At 42.3% G+C, this 26511-nt stretch overlaps 2 protein-coding genes across 5 annotated transcripts in view; one reads left to right on the top strand and one right to left on the bottom strand.

Moving 5' to 3' along the window:
* Window positions 1-2140, top strand: part of LOC123766225 (rho GTPase-activating protein 7) — a 126365-nt gene extending 124225 nt beyond the window's left edge. For all 3 annotated transcript variants that reach the window (XM_069327937.1, XM_069327936.1, XM_069327938.1), the window contains exon 20: window positions 476-2140. In XM_069327937.1, the coding sequence (XP_069184038.1) occupies window positions 476-590 (115 nt within the window). In that variant the 3' untranslated portion in view covers window positions 591-2140. The remainder of the gene's footprint in view (window positions 1-475) is intronic.
* On the bottom strand, window positions 2043-25300 carry LOC123751020 (venom protease). 2 transcript variants are annotated; one of them, XM_069327939.1, is made up of 9 exons: window positions 24998-25300; window positions 23404-23550; window positions 19846-19896; window positions 19402-19703; window positions 15201-15310; window positions 13786-13954; window positions 9288-9387; window positions 7940-8109; window positions 2043-5015 (listed from the first exon to the last, which is right to left on the bottom strand). In XM_069327939.1, exons 1-9 carry the CDS (start codon window positions 25077-25079, stop codon window positions 4848-4850), a joined length of 1299 nt encoding a protein of 432 aa, XP_069184040.1. In that variant the 5' UTR covers window positions 25080-25300; the 3' UTR covers window positions 2043-4847. The 2 variants fall into 2 exon arrangements, with proteins under 2 accessions (XP_069184040.1, XP_069184041.1); XM_069327940.1 differs by lacking the exon at window positions 23404-23550 and having other exon boundaries at window positions 24998-25297.
* Window positions 25301-26511: the final 1211 nt, after the last annotated feature.

Here is a 26511-nt window from a genome sequence, read left to right on the forward strand (position 1 = left end):
CCATCACCTTCCCCTCTCGGTCTTTATTTTTTCTTTCAACATAACTTCCTTTCTGTGTGAAGCCCCTACTGCTCTCCGGAGCTTACTGGGCTGATGTGTATTTATCAGACCGTGCCATGAGTTGATTGGAGTTCTTGCCTACCTGGGACCATGAGCCAGGACTGATTCCATTGTCTGATTTGTCTATCCTTATTTCTTCCTTGCATCCTACCTAATGCCCTTTCCCATTTTCCTCTTCATATGTTGTTTTCACTGCTATTCCCTTTCCATTAACTCTACAATATAGTAGAATGGACCATTAGAATAATTAAAATTTTTCTCTCCCTTTCCTGCAATTTTCCTGCCTTTTCACATTATTGCCATCTTTCCTCACACCTATTTCTCTCGACCTTTACTTCATCTCACTATAGAATTTGAATATATCGCTATAGAACACCTTAGAATTTGTATATATTAATTTTCAAATTTCTTTCAGAGGGAGAACACCAGAGTGGTACAACAAAGTCTATGGCCCTGCCACTGCCATGCACTTAACACGGATAAGAGAGAGCTTCCAGCATCATGCCATTGGACCTGAAAGCAAAGTTTAGATTCATTCCAAGAATTCATATATAAATTACCATTCATCTCATTCCTGTAAAAATACTGTACAAACTGGAATATACTTCAGTGCTTTCCGGATCATGGAAGGTGAACCATGAAAAGTGATAATGCAACAGAGCTTCCATGTGTTCATAGGAAAGAGATTGAAGAAAAACGTTTTGTATTTTATGTTGCAAGTAATACTTATAAAAAATATATATTGTGGTTGGTGACCAAGTATATTATCCAGGATCATTGTGGACCAGTGTACATTCCTGTGTGTTATGTGGAGAATGGTATGGGTAAAGTGTGTGTGTGTGTGTGTGTAATTACCTAGGTGCAGTTACAATATGAGAATTACGCTCATGGTGTCCCATTTCCCAGCACTTTGTCATATAATGCTTTGAAGCTACTGATGGTTTGGCCTCCTCCACCTTCTCAGCCTAACTTGTTCTAACAGTCTACAACTCTGTGAAAGTGAATTTTCTTATATTTCTTCAACAGCATTATTTAGTTAGTATCTATGACCTCTTGTTCTTGAAGTTCCAGATCTCAGGAATTCTTCCCTATCAATTTTATAGATTCCCGCTACTATTTTGTACATAGTGATCATATCAACTCTTCTATCTTTTAGTTTTGGCATACTTGGTGTCTCTAACCTCTTCTTGTAGATCTTGTCCATCAGTTCTGGGAGCCATTTAAGTGCATGTCTTTGCACCTTTTCCCGTCTGTTGATGTGCTTAAGATATGGGCACCATACAACCGCTGCATATTCAGTCGTGTGTAAATTACCCAAGTGTAATTACCTAGTGTGAGTGCGTGTGTGTGGATTAGATTTTCAGTCGTGTATTGCGCACACCTTGATATTTTTATATATTTTAGTTTGTCTTGAGAGCAGAAAATATATTTCACATTGTTTCCAGTGAGGCAATGGTGCTTTTGTTATTTCTTGAGATTTATGCTCATGGTATTTATCCAACTTATCCTCTAAAAATTATAGTACTTATAGCAACTGTGGAAGGAATGTACAAAATAGAGACTGTTGCACCCAAAATGGCTGTAATATATAATATATAATATATATATATGTCGTAGCCAGAACGCACTTCTCAGCCTACTTTGCAAGGCCCGATTTGCCTAATAAGCCAAGTTTTCATGAATTAACTGTTTTTCGTCTACCTAACCTACCTAACCTAACCTAACTTTTTCGGCTACCTAACCGAACCTAACCTATAAAGATAGGTTAGGTTAGGTAGGGTTGGTTGGGTTCGGTCATATATCTACGTTAATTTTAACTCCAATAAAAAAAAAATGACCTCATACATAATGAAATGGGTAGCTTTATCATTTCATAAGAAAAAAATTAGAGAAAATAAATTAATTCAGGAAAACTTGACTTATTAGGCAAATCGGGCCTTGCATAATAGGCTGAGAAGTGCGTTCTGGCTACTAGGTACGACATATACATATATACATACATATACACACACACACACACACACACACACACACACACACACACACACACACACACACACACACACACACACACACACACTACACTACACTACACTAGGCCTAAGAAGGGTTAGATTTGCTTGTTGCCTTCTTCCTTGGACCCTTTAAAAACTCCACCCAATATTACAAAACATGTGATTTTTTTTCTTGTGCAACAGTGCATAAGGCCTACATTCCATCCATAGTCTCTATAGGGCTATCATTTTTGGAGGATACAGTTGATTTATTGATATAAAAATTACACTTTAATTGCCCCAGAAGTTATCATTCCTAGTCTGAAAATAATATGGCTTTACTGTAAATTCCAGGTTACTATAGAGGTGTCCTTATACATATTGGATGTTGAGAACCACATCTAAATTACATGTTTGGGAAAAATAAACACCCTCTAGTGGCAGTGTTTATCCAAAACTAATGTTATAAACTACAGTATTTTACACTAAAAATGTCCATGCATAACATGCAACCTAAAAACACACAAATTACAGTACAGGATATTGAAATGTTTTGCAATAATTATAAACTTTATATAATAAAAATTATAAATTCCAGTATGGTTTTGCCATGGACGTCTGAAGCTCACATTCCTAGTCTTAACAGGTTTTATAATATTGTAAGTAACGTTTCATAACATTAGACACATTTTATATTTAGTTAACTCTTAATACAATAACCTGTTCTAGTGTATACCCTCATGTAAGTTTTATATTTTTATTATTCTATATATACCTGTAAATGTTAAAGTCATCAAATAGGCACTGTGAATATCATACAACAGGTACTTTGTGTGGATTCAAGTCTGTAGGTTTAGGCACATAATGACATGTTGTACCTCTTGGTGCTGAATATATATTACCAGTAATAATGAAATATTTACTAACCTTTAAAAAAAAAGCTCTCGTGGATTAGCTTTAACTGGCTAATATGACAGCTTTTTACATTGCATGAGATTTAAAATTTGCTATGTTTGTGTATTTGAAAAGCCAGTGTTGAATGTAATGAAACACCAATTTCTGGGTGCACCCTGCCCTGGAAGCACAAACTGAAACTGTCTATTTTCCGCTTGTTACAACTTGTAATATCCACAGGGGTGCCGGTGGCTGTGTGGATAGCACACCAGATACATAATCCTGTGGCCCGGTTCAATTCCCGGTGACGGCAAGAAACAAAATGGGCAGTATCTTTCACCCTGATGCTCTGTTACCTAGCAGTAAATAGGTACCTGGGAATTAGACAGCTGTTACGAGCTGCTTCCTGAGGGTGCGTGTGTGGAAAAAACTAATAGTAAGCAACAGATGATTGACAGTTGAGAAGGCAGGCCAAAAGAGCAGAGCTCAGCACCCGCAAGTAGAACTAGGTGAACACGCACACACCCAGGAAGCAGCCCATAGCAGCTGGCTAATTCCCAGGTACCTATTTCCTGCTAGGTGAACAGATGCATCAGGGTGAAAGAAACTGCCTGTTTCCACCTCCACCAGGGATTGAACCTGGACCCTTAGGACAACGAATCCCGAACGCTGTCCACTCGGCCGTCAGGCCCCTTCATGAAGTGGCGTCAGGGTGTTGTAACGGGGGCCAGCCTCACTGGTTAAATGCTGGTGGTTATTAAGTAAACCTACAGACCAGAGTTCTGCTGTGTAACCTTCAGTTCAACTACTCGACATCTAAAACGTTTGGTCGTTTAGATGTCACGGCATGCACAGAGCTCCTGAACTCTACCAATGAGGTGGTAGAGGTACTTGGAATCAAGGTAGAAAATATAAATCTAATTATTATTCTAATATACAAACCACCAGATGCAACAGTTGAGAAATTCACTGAGCAGATCCACAAAATAGAGAATATCCTTGATAACCTAGCAAACCCAGTACCAGATATTATCTTTCTTGAGAGACTTCAATCTACTCGGTTTACAATGGAGAATAGTAAACAATAACATTATAGCAGAAAATCAACCTGGAAATAACCAATCACAGGTCAGACAACTACTGAGATTCTGTGACAAATTCTCCCTCAGTCAGCAGATTACAGAACCGACTAGGAACGAGAACACGTTGGACCTCATATTCACGAACAATGATGAGCTAATCAGAGACATTACTGTCTCAGACACTATGTACTCGGACCACAAGCTCATTGAAGTGCAAACTAACATTAATAATGGTAGTAGGCCCAAGAGAAACAACAAGCGAGAAGGGTTATTCAATAAATGCTGAACTGAGTGAGAATAGCTTGAGCTACCTCATCCCTTTGTGTGTATTTTACCTCAATAAATTTATTTCAATAAATTCAATTTTAATAATAAAAGGATGGACTGGGAGAAAATAAACAGGGAACTTACAAACATTCAATGGGAAAATGTTCTAAGTAATAAAAATCCTACACAAAGAATAGAAAAACTGACTTCTGAAGCCTTTGAAGTCTGTCTGAAACCATGTTCCTTTGAGGAAAGCCAGAAAAAGGTCCAACGTAGAAAGAGAACGCAGATGACACTACAAAAGAAGAAGAAATTTAACGGAAATGCTTAAGCAGACACGACTTTACATACAAAGAAGGAATAATTTAAACAGGGAGATTGAAGAAATTGAACAGAGTCTGAAGCATTCATATCAGATTGAAGAAAGGCAACAGAAAGCAATTAAGATCCATTACCTGACATAAGTATAACGCTGATTCAGCAATTACAGTGTAACATGTTCAGTGGATATGTTATGGTGTCCGTACACACAGTTCTCAGTACAGAGAAGTTAGTTGAAGGCGATCTTTTTGATCCAGGCGAGGTATGGCGGGTGGTGGAGATTGACGTAGAGGCCAGGGAAGTCCTTAAGGCCACACCCATACCCGCGCGACACTATCCCGGCCAAGGTGAAGCGCCCATCTGGGTTACGGGTCACGATGGGTCCCCCGGAATCACCCTGGGGAAGTACAACAAACATAAATCAAGAAAGAAAAGATGTGCGAAACTTACTTGATCTGCTCATTAATACAGAAAGAATCGAGAACGGCTGATGGTTAAAAGGTGGTTAAAGGTGTGACAAGCTGATGGTGAACTGACAAGACACAACAGGTTGATGGTGGAGTGACACTTGACAACAGATTGATGGAGTGACACTTGACACAACAGGTTGTCAGATGTTGAGTGATGTAATAACCCTTCCTGTTTGACTCCCTTTTCTCACTCTCAACAACCCAGGTTAACACTGCTTGCAGATTAATGTGACCCCCCAATGAACTACAGCCAAATTATTAACTCTGAAATATTAAATGAGGTGGGAACGAGAAATGATTATTATTTTAAAACTAATAAATAAAAACTCATTAAACACTGCCACCACCTCCCTCGCGTGATAATCTGAATGAGTCTTTTATTGACCTCCCAGGGAGGGCAGACGTCAATAATCATGAACTCAAAGGGTATAAGAATCTTGGTAAAGAATACTTGAGAATCAAAATGTAATCTTTACTTTACTGATTGAGGATTCAAGGGCAACTCTAATATCCATAACATGAAGAACACGGGGGAATTTCTAGTACCGTACATAAAAACCACAAAGGAATGACCCAGCATTAATAAAAAGGGAACAGATAACTACACAAATACATTAACACACTTTATTATTGAAACACGTATATTGAAATCAAAATTGAAAATATCTATATCCTACTCACAATAAAACATTCTAAGAGGCAACAGAAATGTAATACTGATATACATGAATACTCAAGTGGCACCATACCTTAATACTGTACTGCAAAACCAGCCCAGATGTTGAGTGGCTGCCCTCCAGGTCTCCTGATCTGTACCCCAGTAACGCCCAAGACACTTGACACAACCAATATTTCTAAAACTCTTCCCAGTGGACAACAAGCTCCTCCCATTTCTAAGTTTTCCTAGGTCCAATAAGCCCTGCCTCTCAAGGCTCGACACAGTAAAATGTGACACTTGACACAACATTTGGGTCTTCTGGCATTTGGTGAAGGGTTTTATATCACTGCTACTACTAATTTTGGTCCTCCCAATGTTATGGTGCTTGTTATGTAGTCTCTAAATCCCTCGCAGCCCAGGATAACTATCTCCTTGAAACGCCATTCTTTCTCATTAGAAGGACCACTCCACCTCCCCCCCCCACCTTCCCTCTCTTTCCTTATTACAGTGTAGTCGGTGTATGTGCACCGAGAGGTATACTGTGATGTCAAGCAGGGTGTACGTGCACAGAGAGGTATACTGCTTTGCCAAGCATGCAGGGTATGTGTGTACCGAGAGGAATACTATTTCTCTGAACATATACACTGAGTTTACCTTAGTCTTGGACAAAGTTATGGATTACAACAAACTTGCTGGTTGCTTAATAGGCTGCCGATGTGGCCTTAATAGCCTTCCATGGTTGACAGATCTTAAAAGTATTTACCACACCAAAACTAAGGGTACAGCTACTCATCGTGTGGTGGGGGAGAGCTAGGCCTGCCGGTGTGTTGGCGAGAGTAGGCCTACCGGTGAGGGGCCCCCTCTGAGCAATCCTGTTTCCCTCCTACTTGTTGAGGGTGCATTAACTCATTTTATTTCTTGCCTCTCTTTCGTTACGGGAATTTATTTTCAGGTTTCTATAATAAGTCAGTCCCACCATTAATTTGTTCCCTCCCAGCATTGGTAGGTGGCCTATTGCAGGAAACTTATGCAATGTTTCAACATGCAGACACATTGCTGTGGACACATTGAATAACGTTAAGGCAGGAGCCATATGATATGCTTTACTATCTTTTTGAAGAAGGGAAGGCAACTATCAGGAGAAAGCTCCAAGCCATTACAACTATATAGCACTTGGAAGGGATGGGGATAAGAATTTTGGATGGGTCAGAGGGAAGGAATGGTGTCCAACCACTTGGACGACCGGGGATTGAACGTTGACCTGCATGAAGCGAGCTCGTCGCTCTACCGTCCAGCCCAAGTGGTTGGACGTCTTGTTGGAGAATTTTCTCATTTTCAGTAGGAGTGGTCAGTTTTATCGTTTCAGCGCTTGGAAGCAATATGGGGACAAGGATCTTGGATAGCACACAAGGAATGAATGGAGCCCAACCACTTGGATTATCGAACATCAAACACTGACCTGCAAAAATCGATGCTGCCGCATTACAGACTGGTTCGAGTGGATGGATAATTTTCACTACTTAGCGTTATTTTCTGCACTATTATTTTGGTCTGAACTTGTGTTACATGCGACGAATTCACTAGGGATTTTACGCGTTATATAGTCATCTCATATCCGGTCCCGGTAGTACAGTCGGGTTTGTTGTCGACGCACAATCGAGAATTCCAGGTTCGAATCCCGGGCGGGACAGGAATGGTTGGACACATTTCCTTTTATCTAATTTCAACTGTTCACCTAGCAGCAAGCAGGTACCCATGAGTTAGCTTATTGTGGGATTGCATCTTTTGCGAGGTCAGTAATTCGACCTGAGGGGGAAGGGGAGGAGGACCTCGATAGAAAAGCCCAACATGTGTGAATACCCTCTGCCTTCCTGTCCCCCGACACTGAATTATATTGCACAATATACGGCTGCACCCCCACAGTTGTTCCTATGCAGGGTCACCAGGTGGCATTACCTGGTTACCTAATACAGTAGTTATTACGCATACCAGTGTTGGTATTGCCATGTTTATTATAATAGGTAGAAACTGATGGAATTTTAAATATTTAATATCTAATAATATTATGTACTTCAATATATGTGCAATGTGTTTGCTGTCAGTATTATATTCACCACAACAACGGAAAGTGTAGATCAACATCTCGATACATAAGACGTCACACCAGTATAGAGGAACCCTCACTGTTATTACCTGGCAGGCGTCGCGTCCCCCATTGCGGTCTCCAGCACACACAGTCTCCTGCCCAATACCCTGAGGCCATGTGGTGGGGTACTCTAGCAGAGTAGAGTAGCTCTGATCGCACTCTGACGACTGGAACACCGTCACGTTCACTTCCTGCAACACTGAGCTGGGAAAACCAGCTGAGACAGTAAAAGCAAAGGATGATAATTGCTGTTCAGATGTATTAAGTATTTATCATTTTAATATATTTTATAATGCAAAACCATAGTATGAAGATGATGGAGAGCGTTCTTAAGAACAATCTTAAGCCTGTGACACTAAGAAAGTAAGTACTGTACTTACATTCTTAACGTGAGGAACACATTCGAAGGCTTTAATTGCTAAAGACAATTTAGGATATCTACAGCAGCAATTAATAATTCAAATGAAAAACGGTAACTACTATTTATATAACAACATTTCCTAACTACTTCACTACTTACATAACAAGCTACCTCACTACTTACATAAATTACCTCACTACCTTACATAAATTACCTCGCTACTTACATAAACTACTTCACTACTCGCATAACAAATAGATTTGTTCACGATTGTGATACTCGTCTCGGTACTGATGGTTTATTAAATACTCACTAGGTTTATCTTTACATTCCTGTAGAACCCTGGTAATTACTTTGTCTGGTCCTGGGCACTTTATAATTGTTATATTAAAGTTATTATTATATTAAAAAGTTATTTTAAATAACTTCTTCCATGGCACTCCAAATAAGGATTAGCAAGGACAAGACGTTCTGTTATAGACCAGTCTGAGTGTAATCTGTAGTCATTCCTGTGTGTATTGTGTTTATAACTACACTGTTGTGTATGCTTCAGTCGGCTTTAAACTTGATTACTGCCAAGAATAATGAGAATGTGGCAGGTAAGGATACCTGATCAACCAGGCTGTGATTCACACGCCAGGCTGCGAGCAGCCGCATCCAACATCCTGGTTGAGCTGACCATCAACCAGGAGGTCAGAGACCAGCCGCGGGATCCTTGACCCCCAGAATCAAATTAACGCAAGGTAGCTTTTCATTCATGAGCCGAGGTATTGTAGTGTGGGAGATTGTAGACAAGTATGTTGTCCAGCGTGACTCTGGAGTGAGAAGATCAGAATGAGTTTGCAATGACTATACATGAAGAGTTTAAAGGAATACACGAAGATATAATTGGAAAACGGAGTTTTTCCAAGTATAGAGAAAGTAAGAGACTGGAAATGCAGGTATATGGAACGACATGAAACTCGAGCTACATTAGAAATATATACGTTTTAAATATTATGGTTAAATCTTTTAAATGCAAAATAGTCACTGACCAAACTCAGTGTTGCCCCAGCCTGCTAGTGTGACGTTCTGTCCAACCAGACTGTGACTGCTCTGACCTCCCCATGCCAGACACACTGGATTGATATATGGCTGAAATATAATAAGAATAAAAATAAGATTTCTTCGGTAAAGCAAATGAATCTGAATTTTAGATTTGAATAACAAATGTGTATTGATTTTAACAATTATAAGATAAAATAAGTTTTATTTAGGTATGAAGACATTTATTGAGTTAAGGCCTCCACCTGCCGCCACCACATGTCTGCCCCCCCCCCCCTATCCCTGCTCCGTTACTCTCCTTAAGACATCTAAGTCTTAGTCTTAAGATGTATAAACTGAAAGTGGCTTGATGAACTTTAACCGGGTTATTTTCTCGTGTCCAGACCTGTTTTTCAGAGTAGCAATAATGCATACTACGTACTCATCTGATTATTTAGTGGGTTTTTGGTTTAACTGCTCTTTTTCTCAAGAGAAGGAAAATATAACCTGGAGGCTAATGTTGGGATTAATATAATGAGGAGAACTACAAAGGACTTTTACTGTACTACTTTAAAAATTACTGTATGCAAAATTAATTCAACTAAAGTCTCTAGTTAGGGTCGTAAATCCTAGCTCCTCTTTTCCTAATGACAGACTATGGGCTGTAAGGGGCAGGTGGGGTTCCTAAGGATGAATGGAGAAGTTGAGTGAAGATCCACAATCAACCTGCAGAAAAGTTTCTCACATCAGCTTGTATTGTTATTACAAGGATAAGATTTAATAATTCAGTTCTATAACTGAACACTGGTTCTCTTTAAATCAGGGATCTAAACATGTACACAGTCCAGCCTAGCACCATAACTATAACAGCCGATATTCATCAATATAAATAAAAATGTAAATGTTCATTTGTTCAAAATCGCTAATCTCCGAAAGTTGTACACCAATTGCATTGAAATTTTGACACAACATTCCATTCGCATCAGAGCGTGTTTTTATATACTGTACATACTATATAGATGTCACGTCTGGGACAGGAAAAAACATGTTTTTTTTTTTTAAAACTGTGTTTTTCATGTGAGGGAAATCTTCGAAACCTCTTTACCGATTGCTTTAAAATTTTGACACAATGTTGCATTCCAATAGGCGTGCGTTTTTATATACTTGCTATATACATGCCACACCTGTGACAGGAAAAAAAAAACGTGCATTTTTTGAAAAACAGTGCCATCTGTTGGACGTAAGAGCAACACACACTGTAATCTCTGAAAGTTCTTCACCAATTGCTTTGAAATTTTGACAACATTCCATTCGAATACACGAATGTTTTTATATACCTACTATATTGATGCCACACTTGTGACAGGTAAAAACATGCTTTTTTTTTTTAAACAGCGACATCTGTTGCACGTAATAGCAACATACGCTATACTAAATATGTTACAATTCCATTTCAATGTTTCCGATTGCATTGATAAATTAAATTTTTATTGATTTTGATTTATTTTCAATTTGATTTAATTATTTTGTGTGACATTTCATTGGACTTGAGCTGTGTTGTTCACTATACTGTTCATTTTGTAAGTATCTTCTTGAGGTTATCTTGAGATGATTTCGGGGCTTAGTGTCCCCGTGGCACGGTCCTCGACCAGGCCTCCACCCCAGGAAGCAGCCCGTGACAGCTGACTAACTCCCAGGTACCTATTTACTGCTAGGTAACAGGGGCATCAGGATGAAAGAAACTCTGCTCATTGTTTCTCGCCGGCGCCAGGGATCGAACCCGGGACCACAGGATCACGCGTTCAGTGTTCTGTTCGCTCAGCCTCCGGCTCCCTTATAAGTATAAGTATAGATGCTAGACCTGTGACAGGTAAAAACACACTTTTTTAAGAATCGGCACCATTCGTTGCACTTAAGAGCATCACACGCTATACTAAATATGATACGATTACATTTCGATGTTTCTGATTGTATCGATAAATTGAATTTATATAGATTTCGATATATTTTCACTAATTATTTTTGTGACATTGCATTGAAATTTAAACTGTTGTTTACCATACCGTTCATTTCGTGAGTTTACTTTATTATTTTTATTTTTTCATTGTTTTTAGTTCGTTTTTTTAACTAATTTTCTTATATTTCAGTAATGGGAACATCAGATCATTTGATGTTCCCAATTTTCTGATGGGAACATCAGATAATTTGGAATGCATTGGACGAGGGAGTGAGGAGTGATGGGAAGGACAAGGGGATGGGAGTGGAGGATGGTGGAGAGGACAAGGGAACAAGGGAGGGGGTAATGGTGGGGAAGATGAGGAGACGGAGGAGGGGGGAATGGTAGGGAGGACAGGGGGATGGGGGAGTGGGAGATGGTGGGGAGAATGAGACGGTGGAGTGGGGAATGGTTAGGAGGATGAGGGGACGGTAGAGTGGGAGATGGTGGGGAGGCCAAAGGGACGGGGGAGGGGGAGAAAGGGTGGGGAGGCCAAAGGGACGGGGGAGGGGGGAGAAAGGTGGGGGAGGACGAGGGTTTGGGGGAGAAGGGAATCGTTGGGAGGATGAGGGGATGGTGGAGTGGGGAATGGAGGGGAGGACGAGGGGACGGGAATGGGGGATAGTTCGGAGGACGAGGGGGACAGGGGACGGGGGAGTTGGGGATGGTGGGGACAAGGGGACGGGAGAAAGGAGAATGGTGAGAGGACAAGGGAACAGAGGAGTGGGGAATGATGGGGAGGAAGAGGGGACAGGGGAGGGGGGAAATGGTAGAGAGGACGAAGGGACGGGGAAGTGGGAGGTAGGGGGAGGATGAGGGGACAGTGGAGTGGGGAATGGTGAGGATGAGGGGGCGGTGGAGTGGGGGATGGTGGGGAGGACAAGGGGATGGGGAAGTTGGGGATAGTTGGAAGGACAAGGGAATGGGGGAGGGAGGAATGGTGGGGAGGACTGGTGAACAGGGGAAGGTTGCTGTGGCTCAGCAACGCAACAGCAACACATGGCTGGGTACACCTAGTATATTAATAAACACAATTTATATTGTATTAGTATGATATATATGAATATGCAATCAAATGACCTTAAATGTGGTCTAGGTACTATTAACTAAGTACAAGAGATTATATTCAATATGATAAACTTATATTATAAATTGAAGATCACTAAGTAAGCAATTGTTAACTTAATGTATATTATCAATTATATACAAATACATTCAATTTATATGAAGAGATTCAGTTAAGCCTGACTTTACTTTTCCTAGACAAGGGACACTCATGAGGGTGTGTACCTCACGAGTGTCAGGGGTCCTGAAAAAGCTTCAGTCGCTGCAATAATAATAAAACTTTCTGAAATACGAGGCTTTGCCTTACCCTGTAACGACAAACAGACTTATTGGATATATTAAGGTTATACAAGCATGCAATTGGCCAATTAACACACAATAACACTCAAACATACGTCTGAGTGCCGGGTGCCTGTCTGACAAGTGGCCAGACTGGATAACTCTCTTAAGAGAGTTTAGACACTATATTTTATGTCACTGCTTTGCTGTATATTGTTCTGGTAGCGTTGCTAATTGATTATGTCCTTAATTGCGTTTGCAGTAGGCTAAGTGATGATGGTGGAAGTGGAGGCAGCGTCACAGGTGGGTGAGCTCCACTCTTAATTTTTTTTTTTTTTTTTTTTTGAGATATATACAAGAGTTGTTACATTCTTGTACAGCCACTAGTACGCGTAGCGTTTCGGGCAAGTCCTTAATCCTATGGTCCCTGGAATACGATCCCCTGCCGCGAAGAATCGTTAAAGAATTAGATAATGTACTAGGAATTTTTCCTTATAGATATTGTCCAGGTACTCCCCCAGTACTAGAGTAATCACTGGTGATAAAGGTATGTTATTATGGTGTCATTTACAAATTAATGTTCACAGGGCACCACACGTCGTCACTATATGTAAACAAACGCTTTCTGGCCTCGGGCTGTGGTGGGCGCTTTTCTTCCAGCCATCGTCCCCCATGCTCTTTCAATTAATATTGATTGATTATTTTTACTCTCTAGACATATGATTGAGATAAGATGTGATAATATAATTAGATATAAGATTTAAAGATTATAAGTAGTACTTGCTAGTACTATTGATTATTATGGATTTGGTGTAATCCTTTACCGGAAATCAATTGATGTTCCAATAGTTTTTTTAATTAAGATATTCTTCTCGGAGCTTCTAGATCCTTGAGAAATCATGTCCCAAATCACATAGACAACCAAGGGCCCTATTAGTGGCATTGGCTGTATAATGAATCTGTAATTATTCTAAGATGATTTTGATACGATTTTGTTATGCTTTTAGACATGTAGATATAATACATTTCTTAGATAATAATAGATATAGTGGGTAAAATTTCCCCACAGCTAAGTTTTTTATCTCCTGAGACAATGTGATTAAAACAAAATAGCAGAGGATGATAAGCAACCGTTTTATTTTCCTGAGGTAAGAGAGAAGACCACGAACCTTGAAGACAATCTTGCGGTCCAGCTTGATGAGTGCCAGGTCGTGGTAGCTCTGCGGGAACAAGTACTCGGGATGCAAGATGGACTCCGCTACGCCAAAATCTTCGTGAGCTGCTCCGTCGTTGTCGTCATTATAGTCGTGTTCGCCAAGACGAACAACTTGAACTGTTCTGAAATGCAAAGAGAGATCTAGTTCCTTGGTAGTGACAATTTCCAGACCCTGTTGCCTGCCAGTTATTAGCTAAATTGTGTTCTTATGGTACAGTGTCTACGAGGATCCTTTATAAAAGCCCTTTCTTTCCCCTGTATAATGCCAGGTTTCTCTCGGTGCACCTGTATACTGTACTTCCAAAACCCTTTCACTGCACCTGTATTCTCCCAAAATCCATTTGCTGCACCTGTATTCTCTCAAAATCCATTTGCTGCACCTGTATTCTCCCCAAATCCTCTAACTGCAACTGTTTTCTGCCAAAACCCTTTTGCTGAATCTAAATTTTCTAGAATTCTCTCGCTGCATCTGTATTCTCCCCAAATCCTTTTGCTGCACCTGTATTCTTCCAAAATTCTTTCACGGCATCTGTATTCTCCCAAAATCCTCTCACTACATCTGTGTTCTCCCAAAACTCTTTTGCTTCACCTGTATTCACCTTCCATAACGTTTTTGCTGCACCTGCATTCTCTCAAAATCCTCTGGCTGCATTTGTATTCTCCCAAAACCCTTCCATTTCATCTGTATTCTCCCAAAATCGTGTTGCTGCATCTATATTCTCCCAAAATCCTCTCTCTGCATCTGTATTTTCCCAAAATCCTCTCGCTGCATTTGTATTCTTCCAAAATCCTCTCGCATTTTTCCGAGAAAAATGGAAGAGGATTTTTCTCAAAATCCTCTTCCAAAATTGCATTTCTCCTTTGTAAACGCACATTAATGACATGATGTAAAAATGACATTGTTTGTGTAGGGCAGACGTTAATCTGTGTATGTATGTATCATGAATATTCACCAATAAATCGTTGAACTATATGTTTAACAGATCTCTAACCCCTGTCCATTGACAACAGAAAAAAATGTATATATGCTGCTTAGCATTGTAAATGTGTGGCCACGTCTGTGGAAGAAAATAATAATAATAATAATAATAAAAACTCCTTGGTTCAGTTCGCCACAGCTGACCTCACACACATCTTGGGTCAGGTCACCACCGCTGTTACGCCCTCTCTTAGCCCGTAACTCTGATTCATGTTTTTTGGCTGTAAAAAAATTATATTTATATGCTATTTTAGCGCCGAATTCGGACCCAGTGAGGTATTGAGTCAGTAGCAAACTGACCTCTTAGACAGTTGTCATAACAGAACAGCAACACTGTTCCTTTATGGCAACAATTTTAGGGGTTAATAAGAGCGGACGACACCAGTTACTTAGTGGCTTGGGTGAGGCAGTGGAGAGCTGAGAGTACCCACTGGTTGTTGATCAACACTCCTGCACAGAACCACGTGTTGCTCCCACCATTCCTCTCCCCCAGCAGCGCCTGCCATCACGGATACATAAAAACATACGTAGTAAACACGTAAGCATGTGTACATACACACACACACACAGCAGGAAAGAATCTAGACTACTAATCATGGCAGACTTCAACCACAGGAAGATAGATTGGGAGAACTGAGACCCACATGGAGGACCCGACACTTAGAACTAAGCTGCTTGACGTGGCACATCCACAGTGATCACAGTGTATTGATCTTTGAGTACCTGGTAGAGCTAGGATTTATCTCCCCAAAAAAGAACTAGCAAATAAAAGGCTTGCGTACCGAAAGGAAAATTATAAGGAGATGAGAAGTTTTCTAAGGAATATACCATGGGACACAGAACTTAGAGCTAAGTCTGTACAAGATATGATGGACTATGTCACCCTAAAGTGTCAGGAGACAGTAAACAGGTTTATCCCGACCCAAAAGGAAAAATCCGAGAAGCAAAACAAGAATCCATGGTTTAATAGGGAATGTATGAAAGCAAAGGAACTGAACAAAAGGGTATGGAGGAATTTCCGAAATAAAAGAACAACAGATAGCAGAGAGATACCTGAGAACCAGGAATGAGTATGTTAGTGTGAAGAAAAGCAGAGAAAAATTATGAAATTTATATAGCAAACAAAGCCAAGACCAAACCAAAGCTACTCCACAGTCACATCAGGAGGAAAACAACAGTGAAAGAACAGGTAATGAAACTTAGAACGGGTGAGGACAGGTATACAGAGAATGACGAAGAACTCAGAAGAGTGTGAAGAACTCAACAAGAGGTTCCAGGAGGTCTTCACAACTGAACGAGGTGAGGTCACTGCGCCAGGAGAGGTGGCAGTAAACCAGACGGCCTTGGAAGGGTTCGAAATTAAAGAGATGCGGTCAAGAGACACCTGTTGGAACTGGATGTGAGAAAGGCTATTGGTCCAGACGGAATCTCACCATGGGTATTGAAAGAGTGTGCAAAGGCACTTTGTTTGCCACTCTCCGTAGTATATAGTAGGTCACTGGAGATGGGAGACCTACCAGATATATGGAAGACAGCTAATGTAGTTCCAATATACAAAAAGAATGATATACAAGAGGCATTGAACTACAGGCCAGTGTCCTTAACTTGTATACCATGCAAGGTGATGGAGAAGCTTGTGAGAAAAAACCTAGTAACACATCTGGAGAGAAGGAACTTTGTGACAAATCTCCAACATGGGTTCAGGAAGGGTAAATCTTGCCTTACTGACTTAATAAATCTAGCAAAGACGATGGAGTCAAGGGAGCGGGAGGACTGACAGTGTCCGGAGTAGGAGGAGGCATCGGAGAGGAAGCGGTCAAGAGAATCAGGGGGAAGGTGGGGACAGTAACAGGGGAGCGCACCTCATCAAGGGCAGCATCCAAGAGAGAATCGAGGACCAAGAGAACCTCCATAGCTGAGACAGGGGACTCAACCTCCGAAATGGTAGGGGATGCAGGGATAGAGTTGGAGTCGGAAGGTGAGAAAGGGAGCAATGCTTTCTTATCTGCCAGGGAGGAAGAAGGAGAGGAGCCAGGCTTACGTTTCTGACGTAAAAAGACAGGTGTACCAGCAGCAATGTACTGGGAGGCAGAATCTATAGTCTCAACAGGAGAAGAACAGGAACGGTCAACATGAAGATTTCTCGAAGGGTGGATAGACAACGGCCTGGATTGACAGGTGGCGTGGAGGGCCAAAAGGCAGAGCATAGGGCCAAGAAGAAGAAGGTTTGGGGCGAGAAGGGAAAGAGGGCAAAGAAGACAGGGAAGATTGGGAAGGAAGGAAGAAAACACCGGACGGAGAACCAGGAGGAAGACCCTCTTGACCGCAAAGGAGCAGGTGAGGTGGTGGTTATGGTGTCCGGGTCCAAGTCCTGGAAACGGTTGTGAAACTTAGAAAGTGGGAGAGGCGAGGAGAAGAGTAATGCAACACACGAGCATAAGACATTTCAGAGAAAGAGGGAAGATGGCGTACTTGACGTCTCGCTTAAGGAACAGATAAATGATCACGATGTTTCACACTGAGGATGACTTCCTCAAATTTGTAGTACATACACGCATGGGAGAAAGGAGGATGGGCGTCATCCCAATTGATGCATTGAGGCTTGGGAAGAAGAGCACTTCATCTTAGAATGATCTGAGTCTCCACACAAGGGGCATAGAGGCACCACACTTGTGCATTCGATGGGACCGTGCCAACATTTCCAGCACCTGCTGCTGAGGCGAGGAGAGGGGATGTGCTCCTGAATGGAGCATCTGGTACCAGCAAGAATTACGGAAGGGACCTTCTATCAAAAGCAATCTTCACTATGCAAAGAGACTGAAGACGACGACCACGAGGGGGTCGAGGGAACGTATCAGTCTGGAGGATAGAATGGCCTTGGGCCTAAAGGATATGTTTAATATCCTCGTGGGAGTCTTTCAGTTCCCTGTCACGAGTCGCAACATGGTGCAGGAAAATAACTGCCAGTACTGGCATGTAACTGAGCATTTTTGGAGATCCGAACAGAGGTGTTTGCAATGCAGGACAACGAGGCTAAGTGGTCAGCTACTTCCTCACAGGGGGCAGCAACGACACACATGTACCAGTACGGGTGAGTTTAAAAGTGACAAAGGTATCTACCGAATCAACTAGGTGTTTATGGATGAATAAATCATCAGGACGTGTAGAATCGACATGGCCGAGATCAAAATACTTAGTCCATTTAGCAGGACCAAACAAAGCTGGAACGTATTAAAACCAGAAGGAATCGTGCGAGTGCGACCGAGGAGGTGACGGAGCTGAGCTCCCCCCAATAAAAGAGGGGTAAAAGGTGCAGTTGTTATAATGAGAGATGAAGCCACTCCAGGTGATGAGATGATCACCACTGGGGGCTTGGGGCTCAATCCTGCCACAGAGGTGGGATGGGAGCAGAGAGGCTTAGTTGAGAGAGTCAGAAGCAGCTTGGTCTGGGCCCAATGTAGCGGGGGCAACAGAGCCCGGCCTTCCATTACAGTCCGACTCAGTGGCCTGGTTGCCCACCCCACGCATTTGAAAAGTTAAAAGAGGATCAGATATCAGCATCTAAATGAACAGATTAAAATTTCATCCACGAATAAGCCCCCATACCCACCATGGAGCCACAATTAGAAGATAGGACACCCAACAAGATGGGGCCCCCAGGGGGTGCATGGTGGGTATATGTCCTGTAATCGGTCTTAGGAACTTTAAGAACCGTTAGTCCATCGAGATCAGGTTCAACAACGAAGGCAAGGATTGACAACAAAAGCATTTCCTCGCTTGAAACGTCGGATGCCACAGTTCTATGGGGTGAGAGAGTGTGCCTCCCCCAAACACCCGGGCGTCAAAACAGATGAAGACATCTGAAAGAACAATCAAGAATAGCAAAAAGTCGGCGGGAAATAACCATCAGAAAGAAGATGTGGGAAAGGAAAACTGAAACAGAAGGAAAAGCCACCGAGCACAATTAGTGAAGACGGCATCCGGAGCATTAGGCTTCAAAAGGACAGAGTATTGAAGTAAATGAGTCTGATACCAGTTATAGGAATGTGTCTTGTGTTCTTGTAAGAGAATGTGTTAGTTAATTATAGTAATAATTATAATAATAATAATATTATACACAGGGAGTAATTACACTAATGTGACTACATCAATATAAAAATCCGTAGGAGCCGTGATGAGGGTTCGAACCTATGAGCTGGGTGTTCCAGGCACACGCTCTAGTCAACTATGCCACAATATGGTGAAAAAAGGATTGCAACCTGCGGAGCCAGAGTGCATGGAGGAGGGGGGGCGTATTGTGTGAAACTCTAGTTCAGCTTCAGTTGAAACTTTAGGAATCATAGAGGGTGCAGTAGTACCCCAGGTTCCAATCCTTTTAACATGTGAATTTTAACATCCTCAGCGAAGGAATTCTTGCTACTTCATAAAATGTTAAACTGCCGGCTTTTTTGTCCTCGGTGAGGCCACTAGAGTGTTAGTGGCCGTCATGTAAATTTCTTTAGTTAATTTTAGTATTATTACTTACAATTAAATAAAATATATACGTGATTATGTTACATTTCATGAAGAAAATAAAGTGAGATAAAGTACCATCCAGGGCCAAGAGTTCTTGGTGGCCCTGACGCCGCCCGTCACCATCCGTGAGGCGGTGTCACGCTCCAAGGCCGCCGCCGCCGCTTCCTTGGGAGACTGACGCTGTACAAGTGACCGAGGGGTCAAATGTACGGCCAGTGCGTCCTGAGGTACCCCGGCGCGCCCTGGAGGCTTCTGGGCTCTGGTCACTATGCCACCCCCGGGAGCCTCACTACTCTCAGATTCTGGCCGCAGGATGGAAGCTTGTGCAAACGATCTCAGTAATAAGTTGAAGGTTTGCTGCCTGTTTTGTCCACACTCTGGAATGTTGTGGAGTAGTAGTCACAGGGTATCCATAGTGTGGGTTGTTGTCTAGCTTCTATAGGATTCTGAAGTTATTACAAATAATGAGGAGTGGTTAAGAACTAATTATTTTAATAGACCAATGATGGGATCACTCACGAAAGTTGACTATGGGTGGAGAGATGTCCTCTGTGGCCGCCGGTTGATCGTCTGCAAATTTATAAATTATTACTGACTAGCAGTACCTGGTGTTACGATATATCGTATCGTGTTATGTCATCGCATAAAGACACGGTATATAATAGAAATACGTTCATTATTACAGGAAGAACGAGGTTAACAACCGTGGAGGTCGTTAACGGTCAGCACGGTATGGCTCGTCCGGTGGCGGGAATTTGTTAGCCAATCAGAGCCACCGGGCGAGGTAACGTGTGCTGGCCGGAGCATGTGGAAAGACAGACATCTACTTCCCTCCATTGAGTCAACAGGCTGTCGTCGCGTTTTGATGTGTGACCAACGGACCCAACTGTTAAGTGTGCTCCACCCTCACGAAGGAAGAGGACCTCGAAGCATGGTCGACGTTCTTGAAAGTTATGGAAGATAACAGCTTTGAGATTTAGAGGTCGGCGTGGAGGTAACGCGCTGATTTTCCGAATAGTGGTCCAAAATTACGGACAAGTGAATTTATAAGTGGAAAGAACAATCGGATAAGAGACGACCATTTCATGGTCGCAGTGTCTCTCTCTCTCTCTCTCTCATATATATATATATATATATATATATATATATATATATATATATATATATATATATATATATATGTGTGTGTAATATATTGTATATAAGGTGATTAGAGATATATCCATGATGAAGTTTTATACCATCTTATTTTCTTGTCCTTTGTCAGACCTCAGCACAAAGTGTATCGCACCTGACAACAGGTCCGGCTGACACCTGTTCAGATTCATGTACTTCGTTGTAGTACAACGAAGCATAGGATAAACATTCAGAATAAACCTAAATTAAATGTGTTGGGTTGTCAACAGTTCGATCCCAACACCGGCCACGCGTTGCTGACTCACAGCAACCTCACCTGTCCCCCCCCCCATCTTCCCCACCATTCCCCCCCCCTCCCCCATTCCCTCGTCCTCCCAACCATTCCAGTCACCTCATCCTCCCCACCATTTCCCCATCACCTCGTCCTCCTCACCATCTCCTCGTCCTCCCCACCATTCCCCACTCCCTTCCACTTGTTGACCGCCCGTACAGGGTGCAAGTATTTCCTTACTCTTTCCTTTCTTACTTTCCTTTCTCTCAGTTTAACGAGACTGTCCTTGTTCACCTTGTCTATTTTCCTCAGCACCTTGTGTTTTATGATCATATCTTCTGTTAATTATGTCTACCAAGGTTGTGGGGTCTGACATTAATCTTGTTACAAACCTCTCTACTTTTTTCTTTTAGTGTTTTTGCTTCATAAGGTATGGATTCCAGGTCAATGCTGCATATTTCACTATTGGTCTAACAAAGGCTATGTAGATTGCAATGAATGTGTCATAATTTAGGTTTCTAGACGACAATGTAACGTTTACCAGCGTCCCATATGCTGCCGATGTCACCCTGCCGGTGTGTGCCTCTGGTGTCAGCATAGCAATTACATCTGTCCCAGATCTGTTTCTCTCTCTACAATTCCTGTAGTTGCCTTCCATTTATGACGTAGACACCTTCTGGCCTGAACATATCGTTGTCCATTGGTTAAGGCGAGTCTGGGATTGCCCAGGATGCTGCTTCAATCACAGTCATGCTCGAAAGATTTTCCCATAGACATATGTTATTGTGATTTTAATGTGCACTTGAGGAGTGTGTTTGGTGGAGAGTTCCATTACCTACACCACAGTGCACGCGGTTTGCATGTAAAACGTCAGCATATTGTAGTCAAGGGGTTAAGGCGCGCGCCAGAGATCACCCAGGACGCTGGTTCATTTCCAGTCCCGCTCCAAAGAGCTTCATGGATCCCACCTGTTACATTCCTCCTCCTCGAGACCTTTCCTTTGACTGTAACTCTTCTGTTCTTCCAAATTATCCCAGTATACTCCATCTTGTACGTGCACCAGTCTTTCGTGAGGAACAGTATCAAATGGTTTCTGACTGTCGAGGAAAATACAATCTACCCTCATTTATTTTTCCTATGGTATTTCAACAACTTTCTGCCCTAGAACTCGATCAAGTTTGTTAGGCATGGATTTCCTATTCAATGTACGTTCTGTTCTTTTGTTGCCAAGTTCATCATCTCCAGGGTGTTTCACTGTTCTCAACCTGATCACTCTCTCCAGCACTTTGCATATAATACTTATCAGTGACACAGGTTTGAAATATAATGCCTCCTCTCTTTCCCTTTTTTTGAATATTGGGACTCCTGTATTGAGCGTTTTATTGAAAACATCAGTCAGCAGTGATAAAGTACCTCTTCAGCCTCCTGCAGCAGCCATTTTGTTGCATCTAGTTCGTCCATGTATTTTTTAATCTCTTCCTCAGTGACAACTGTGTCATCCAGTGTTTCCGCTGGCCTTTAGGTCATTATTCTGCGACAACACGTGCACCAGCACACTAGGTGACAGGTCACGCTACACCTCAGGCCAGGTGTCCCGGGACACTGCAGGGGTTTCCACCGACGTTGTCACTGGTGGTACAGATGCATGCTGGGATTACCCCGGGGCTCTCCTCGCCCACAGGTGATGCTTCTAGCTTCTTTATCTTCACCAGAATCTCACTCACTTGTTTTCATCTTCATCACTCTCACTTGTCTTCATCCTCATCACGTGTCCTGGTGCTTTTTTCAAGTTGGATCTTAAAATTCAGCAGTGCTTTGGCATTTACGGCTTCGGCGGGTAGGCGGTTCCATGGGTTCTTAACCCTTTGGTTGATAAAAGCATCTCCTGCGTCCCATCCCCAATCCTTATCCTGATCCCTTCCAAGTGCGATATAGTCAAATTGGCTTGGCGTTTTCCCTTGATAATTCCATCCCTTCCCGTCCTGTTTTCTGTCACACATTGTGGCATATTGAGCTTGAAACAGTCGTTCCTAAAAAGCCAGCTTAGTTGATACTGCTACGCCTCACATGCGTGGGGTCCGCGGTTCACCAGTCCAGGTGAATGGACCGTTGTTCCTTGTTTGTGTTACAACTGGGGCCAGATTCACGAAGCAGTTACGTAAGTACTTACGAACGTGTACATCTTTCCTCAATCTTTGACGGCTTTGGTTACATTTATTAAAACATTTTACAAGCATGAAAACTTCCCATTCAACTGTTATTGTTATAAACAGCCTCCTGGTGCTTCGGAGCTCTTTAACTGTTTAATTACAAAACCGTTAAGGATTGAGGAAAGATGTATAGGTTCGTAAGTGCTTGCGTTACTGTTTCGTGAATCTGCCCATCTTTTGAAGAACTTGTCTGGATCAACATCATCTAAATTGTTCGGTATTTTATAAGTTTCAATGAGGTCCGCCCTGTCATGTCTGGCTTACAATGTTGTTAGTCCTGTGAACCTCAACCATTCCAGGTATGAGAGGTGACACATTTCTGGAATGATTGTTGTTGTCTGGTATATAAGCTGGTGTATATAACGTTCTGTTTACCCACCACCTAGAGCTGTGTGTGTGTGGAATTCTCCACACACACACACACACACACACACACCCTGAGTGAACATGAACACCTGCCTCCTACAGCAGGACAGCAGACAACTAGAAACCTTCCACGGTGGTTACAGAATACGGGAAGGATGAGACGGAAGGTCCTCAGCACGCTTGGGCAGCTGCGAATTTCGACACACCGGCCCCGGCCTCCTGTACGAGGCGTGCAGCTGCCTGCCAACGGTCAGAAACATTTGGTTAGTTGTATTAGTTCAGGTAAACATGCACGGACACACACACACTCACACACTGTGTGCAATGTATATATGCTGGTTAGCATTGTAAATGTGTGGCCACGTCTGTGGTAGAAAAATAATAAAAAAAAACTGTCAACAGGACAGAGAAGGTTGCAGTCAGAAAGGAAGTGTAACACTGAAGGAAAATAACAAGTTGGGTCCTGCAGGATTCATTACTTAGACCACTATATTATTTATATATATAAGTGGCCCCACGGAGAAGGTATTATCGAATAAAAATCTTTGCAAATGATGTAAAATAGGCAAGAAGTGAAAGAACTGAAAATGAGTATGCATGACAGATTTACGAGTTTCTCCAGGTTGGCAACCCAACCACTTGGGCTGGACGGTAGAGCGACGGTCTTTCTTCATGCAGGTCCCCGTTCAATCCCCGACCGTCCAAGTGGATGGGCACTATATTTCATCCCCCGCCCCAACCCATAACTTATCCTAATCCCTTCTCAGTGCTATATAGTCGAGGTAGCTTGGCGCTCCCTCCTGATAGTTCCTTTCCTTTCCAGGTTGGTATATTAGATGCAAATAGTCACACGACTTCCTCTCACAATAAGAGATACTCTTTATTTGCTCACAACAGTAAGAACATTTTTACTTTATTCTTCACCTGAAAAGAATACATGCCTATTCGAATCAGTAATGTAAATGATAAAATGTAAGCTGGAGTCCTAAATGCCATGTTGGAATAACATTAAAATATTGAGCTAGCAGGCTAGTATAGTGGAACTAATAATTGCAATTATTGAGAGGTAATACAGCTGATGAGCCTTGGTCACGAGCGCCCACTCACTGCAGCTCTTCCTTAGTCACTAACCAGGCAGTAATGTCACGGAGGCGCTGACTTTTTAATCCGACTTTACATAGTTTTTACAGATTACTTAATGTGTCCCTCTTAAATATCTCCAGCAAGCCAATCCTTGGGAGTGTGACTTTTTATATTATTGTTATGCGCTATATATAAACAGAACACATGGTCCCTGATCCAATACTCATTTTCTATCAATCATATTTACTAGGGAGACTTGTGTTTGGAGTATATCCATACACTTGCGTAAACTCGCAAGGAATTTTTAACAAACAGAACACTTCCCCATATGAAGTGTCCATGGACCATGGAGTGCTGCCCATAGTGACGTTACTAGGGGCCAGAGTGCTGCCCATAGTGACGTTACTAGGGGCCAGAGTGCTGCCCATAGTGACGTTACTAGGGGCCAGAGTGCTGCCCATAGTGACGTTACTAGGGGCCAGAGTGCTGCCCATAGTGACGTTACTAGGGGCCAGAGTGCTGCCCATAGTGACGTTACTACGGGTCAGAGTGCTGTCTTCAGCGATGTTACCTTGAGGCAGAGCCCTGGCCACAGTGACTTTACCTTGAGCCAGAGCGCTGGCCACAGTGGCCAACGAAACACTGGCCAGCAGCAGCAGCAGAGTAGATGACGTTGGACCCTTCATGTTGGCACGTCCTTCCTTGTCAGAGTCCGCCAAGACACTGAGACCCCCATACCTGTTGACGACGCTTTAGTGTCTTCAACTTGAGTTGCCTTCTTGTGAATTCTTTGTATAATTATGACAGAGGTAGACGCTGCTGCTGCTGCCACTCTTATGTTCACTTTGTGTTCTATATTTGCGCAGCAATTTTTATAAAATATTGTATATAAAGTTCATAAAAGTTACACTTGAGTGGTAACCCCGGGTGGAAGGAGGCGGCGGCGACACCACTCTTCAGCTGGACATTAATGGCGCCTTAACATAATCACATTATTATGATAATAATACATCGGAAATTATAATATTAATAACAAAAATAATTTTAATAATGAGATCATAATTTATTTGTAATATATGAATATCATAAATTATTTTTTTATTTACACTTGTTATTGAGGCATTAAACACGCTCTCTCTCTCTCTCTCTCTCTCTGAGAGAGGTCATACATCAATGATGTATGATATTTATCTGTCTTATAATGCAAAATATTTATTGAAAGGTGACGCTCAGTACTGAGATAAATCTTCTGGGCAGGAGAGGTCAAACGGTCAAACGGTCAAACGACCACCAGTTAATTACCTCCAGAGTGGTAGAGTAGAGAGGGAGAGCCAGGATGGGGGTGGGAGGGGTTATACACACACTCCCGGCTGTTGCCTCTATCACTTTTATGTTACGAATGACGGTTATCTTACTTAAGAATTGTTAAGATCTGCTGGGATAGTTAGGGTTGGTGAGGATAGCAAGGGTTGGTGACGATAGCTAGGGTTGGAGTGGGATGCTGCTATTGCTGCTAGTTAGCGGTGATTGGTTTATAGTAATTAGTGAATGCTGGTTTACAAGATGTACAGTGGATGCTGATTGTAGTAGTGGTAGATGACAGAGGTAGATGCTGCTGCTAGTTGGGATGATGGTTGATACTACTGCTGCTGGTAGTGGTAGTAGAAGTAGTAGTACGTATTTACAGCTAGTGGAGGAAAGTCAGTGAGTAGTCGTAGTCATAGTAGCAACCTACTGTTGTGTGTGTGTGTACTCATCTATTTGTGCTTGCGGGGGTTGAGCTTTGGCTCTTTGGTCCCGCCTCTCAATTGTCAATCAACTGGTGTACAGATTCGTGTGTGTTATTACCAGCTGATTAATTGACAGTTGAGAGGTGGGCCGAAAGAGCAGAGCTCAACCCCCGCAAACACAACTAGGTGAATACAGTCTGGTGGACGTTTTGTACTGCCTCTATATTTAGGGTTTAAATCTGAACAAATCATAGCTTTTTATACTGGTGCTTTCATGTGGTTAGGAGTGCACCTGGAGCTGCCGTGATGTACAGACGTGTCGTCCGGCCTCTGGTAGTTTGGGGTGTTTGCCGTTTTTCGTCGCCAGGGGGTGTGGGTGTCCCCACCC

Source organism: Procambarus clarkii, chromosome 20 (assembly GCF_040958095.1).
Source record: "Procambarus clarkii isolate CNS0578487 chromosome 20, FALCON_Pclarkii_2.0, whole genome shotgun sequence".
NCBI lineage: Eukaryota > Metazoa > Arthropoda > Malacostraca > Decapoda > Cambaridae > Procambarus > Procambarus clarkii.